The sequence below is a fragment of the Salvia splendens genome, chromosome 16 (assembly GCF_004379255.2).
Source record: "Salvia splendens isolate huo1 chromosome 16, SspV2, whole genome shotgun sequence".
NCBI lineage: Eukaryota > Viridiplantae > Streptophyta > Magnoliopsida > Lamiales > Lamiaceae > Salvia > Salvia splendens.
In genome coordinates this window covers 30,115,029-30,119,163 of record NC_056047.1, presented here as the reverse complement: position 1 = coordinate 30,119,163, position 4,135 = coordinate 30,115,029, and the positions used below count along the sequence as shown (strand labels likewise).

Genomic DNA, 4,135 nt, shown 5'->3' with positions numbered 1-4,135 from the left:
AATTTTGGCGGATAATCAGTTTTTCGCCAAGCTCTCCAAGTGCTCTTTTGGGAGTCAAACTATCGATTATCTTGGCCATTTAATTCAGGATGGGAAGCTTAAGGCAGATCCCTCCAAGATTGATTCAATGGTGGTGTGGCCGAAACTAACGACAGTTAAACAACTAAAGGGGTTTTTTGGTTTGACAGGTTACTATCGCCGCTTCATAGCCCATTATGCAATGATTCCTGCTCCCCTCACCGACCTATTTAAAAAGGACTTCTTCTAGTGGTCTTCCGCAGCAGACGAAAGCTTTGTAGCTCTCAAGTTCGCAATGACGTCGGCCCCTGTCCTTCGTCTCCCATATTTCAACCGTATATTTTGTGTGGAAACAAATGCCTCTGACTTCGATATCGGTGTTGTTTTATTTCAAGATGGTTACCCACTTGCTTTCTTCAGTGAGAAACTCGGTCCCGGGCATCGCAACGCCTATACTTACCACAAAGAATTGTATGCTATCGTTGAAGCAGTTCAGAAATGGAGGCAATAATTGTTGTTTCTGGAATTCATTATTCGAACTGATCAGAAGAGTTTAAAAGATTCACTTCAACAAGTTATTCAAACTCCGGATCAACATCTCTATGTCCGTAAGCTTATGGGCTACAAGTTTCGGATTGAATACAAAACTGGGGTCTCCAGCTGAATTGCTAATGCCTTATCCCGTCGCGACATTGATGTTGATGTCGACGGTGTGTTGTTCGCTGCTCTAGCTCAGCCCTTACCCACTGATCTCCGTCACGAGACAGAGACTTCCGACAGTTTGGCAGCCATCCGCCTGTCTATAGCTGATGGGACTGCATCTCCAAACCTAACATATTGTGATGGGTTTATTTATTTCAAGAGGCGTATATATGTTGATCCCCAATCACCTTCCCAGGATCGTCTGTTGTTCGAGAATCATAGCAACCCGACTGCCGGTCACCCAGGCGTTGAGCGTACATTTCGACGGCTGGCCGTAGGATTTTATTGGCCTCGAATGAGGAATGATGTTCTGAATTTTGTGGAATCTTGTGTTGATTGTCAGACCACTAAATATTCCACTCAGCGTCGTCCAGCGGGTCTCCTCCAGCCATTGCATGTGCCTTCGCAAGTATGGGGAGACGTTTGCATGGATTTCATTACTGGACTTCCACCTTCTCGCTGTTATCATGGTCACTGTGGATAGGTTATCTAAATATGCTCATTTTGCGCCCTTGCCTGCTCGATTTTATGCCATAAGTGTCTCTCGATTGTTCATCGATACAGTGGTGAAGCACCATGGGTTTCCTAAGACCCTTGTTTCCGACAGAGATCCGATCATCCTAAGCTCTACTTGATAGCACATGCTTCGTTTAAGTGGCACGAAGCTACACTTTACGACGGCCTACCACCCTCAATCAGATGGCTAAACAGATGTTCGGAATAGAGGCCTTGAACAGTACTTGCGTGCTTTTACAGCGGATAAGCCGTCTAGATGGCAAATTTTTTTCCTTGGGCAGAATTGGCCCTTAATTGCTTTCACCATTCGGTCCTGGGAACTTCCTCATTTCACGTTGTTTATGGTCGAGAATCGCCTTTGTTGGTGGCTGCCCCTCCGTCTCTGTCGACGCCGCCTGCTGTGGCTGATCTTATTCGCCAGCGAGGTGAATTACTTGTTAAATTACGTGCCAATTTGGAGCGTGCTCAGCAACGCATGCGGGGTGTGGCCAATAAAGAACGCCGAGATGTCAGCTTCAACATTGGTGATAAAGTTCTCTTGAAGCTACAACAATATTGTCAACATTCAGTGGCTAGACCGTTATCAGCCAAGCTTGCTCGTCGATTTTATGGGCCATTCAAGGTGCTTGAGAAGATTGGTCCAGTTGCATATCGTCTGGAACTGCTGCCCGGTTGTCGGATTCATATTGTCTTTCATGTTAGTTTGCTCCGACCCTTTGTCGAGGGTGCATCACAGCTGGTCCTGACCGCTCTTCCCGACGAATTTATAATGTCCAGACCGATTGTCAAGCCTGTAAAACTACTTGATCGTCGAGTTATGATACAGCTTGGCAAACCTGTGGATCAAGGCTTGGTGCAATGGTCAGATGATGAACTGACGCCAACTTGGGAGCCGATTCATTCGCTGTCACAGCGTTTCCCCTTTTTCGTCCTTGAGGACAAGAACGTTTCTAACCGGGGGGAGTTGATACGAATCCGTCCATATTAGAACCGACATCATAGCCAGAGAGGAGTCAGGATGACTCGGAGAAGGAAGATCCCGCTGCATCAACTTCAAAGGCTCCACCTCGTCGATTGAGAAGAGTTCCAGCCCATTCCAAAGACTATGTTAGTAGTTAGTTAATTATAGTTACTTTGGTTATTTTGTATCATGTAATAGAGTAAGGAGTCGGGAGTATATATAAGCTCTATCTCGGGTTTTCTTTGTGGTTCTTTCCCGAGGGATAGGTAGGTCGAACCACCCTAGGGTCCTAGCATATAAAATGGGAACTTTTCAACACATCTTTATGAATGAGAAGTTATTTCCCACAATTACCGTTTTCTCTATTTTCTTCCAAAACCAATACTCTGCTTGACGGAGCAGACCTTCGCACGCAGAAGTTAATCTGCTATCCTCCTCCATTCATGATATTACTTCTGATACGAGTGAAATCGTATCATAATGCTTTGGATGAATATCATTGATGTCGAAATTTTTAAAGAATTAACGGGAAGGAGGGGTTGAAAATTAAAATAGTTCCAAGAAAACTACTTTCAACATGGCCGCTGCTGAGTTAGGGAGAGGAAGAAGATAGAAATAAATAAGAGCTATTAAATTTTCAGATTTATATAATAATAAAAATAGAAAGACTCAAGCACTTTCCTACTTAAACGGGCGGCACGTTTTTAGCTACAAACAATTTTAAAAGTGTCACTTCATTTTAAAGTTATTTTTAAATTGTTTCCTACTGTGAAATATTGTGGACTTCAATTGTGGGCTTGTTATTAATCTGCTGGGCTGATTTAATTGGTTTGCCCATTCTATAATTGGTGACCAATGTTGGGTTGGCCCAATACTTAAAAGGGACACTCCGATGGCTGCCACGTGGCCATCTCACGTGGATCGTGAGTGTGGACCGTTGGGTCTAGGGTGTGTTTGTTGGGAGAGTTAAACTCTCCCTATCCCTTCTCGGTTACTCAGTCTGTTCAATGCTCTCTCTTTCTACATGCCTCGTCTCCGGCTTCCCTCTAGAACTTTTCCCTCTCTCTCTCTCAGAAATGTCTTCTGATCTTCTTCTCCGGTGACTCTCTTTTCTATTTTAGTGAGAACTGAGTGTTCATCTCTCAACTCCTGTGTTGATTTGGAGATTCCTTTTGGTTTCGAACGATTGAGTTTGAATCTGGTTGTTTTGTGGAAGATCTTCGGTTGATTTCTTAGATCCGTGAACGTCTGGTGTTCTTGAAGCCATGTGGCTGTGGTTGTGAGACATTTGATGTTTGGGGTGGCTACTGTGTAGTAGTAATCGGAGTAACCTTAGGGTTTGGGGTTTGATTGTTTCACTGTGCTCCCTTGAGACTTGTTGGTGAAGATTGAGGAGATCCTTGGCCCTGTTGATAAGGCTAATTTCATGCATTAGTTAAAGGGTGGAATTCATGCATTTACGGGGCTTAACGCATTTTTAAGCCAGGTGTGTAGAAGGTTTCGCCAGGTCCAGGAAGAAAAGAGGACAATTGCATTGCGGAAGGAAATTGGCGATAAAGTGAGCAGTATGAAGGAAAAATGTCCTGACGGAGGAGATCGCAAAGCTGAAGGGTAGAATTAAGATTTCTGCGAAGGCTTCTAGAAGATCACCTCCGCACCTATAAAAACTGGGAAAAAAACTTTTGCTTTCGGCGGAGAGCTCACATATACACTTCTACACACTTGAGAATTTCGGGAATAGGCAGGGGTTTCGGGTTTTACTTTCCGTTAGTTGTTGCGTAACACCGTCCTCACGTGGGGCGAAGATACAATTTATTGTTTTAATTTCATTTTGCTGCTGTGAATTTCACCGAGCTTCGCTGTTCGAAGCTCGGCTCTGTTTTCCGTCGAATTATCGTGATCTATGCAATTCCTATTTTTTGCTTTGATGCTGTTGAT

General features: G+C 44.1%; 1 protein-coding gene across 1 annotated transcript; it reads left to right on the top strand.

Moving 5' to 3' along the window:
• The first annotated feature begins 313 nt into the window (after positions 1-313).
• Positions 314-1,355, top strand: LOC121770483. The gene is made up of 2 exons (XM_042167207.1): positions 314-522; positions 1,064-1,355. The coding sequence occupies exons 1-2, from the start codon at positions 314-316 to the stop codon at positions 1,353-1,355; spliced, it is 501 nt and encodes a 166-aa protein (XP_042023141.1).
• The last annotated feature ends 2,780 nt before the right edge of the window (positions 1,356-4,135 follow it).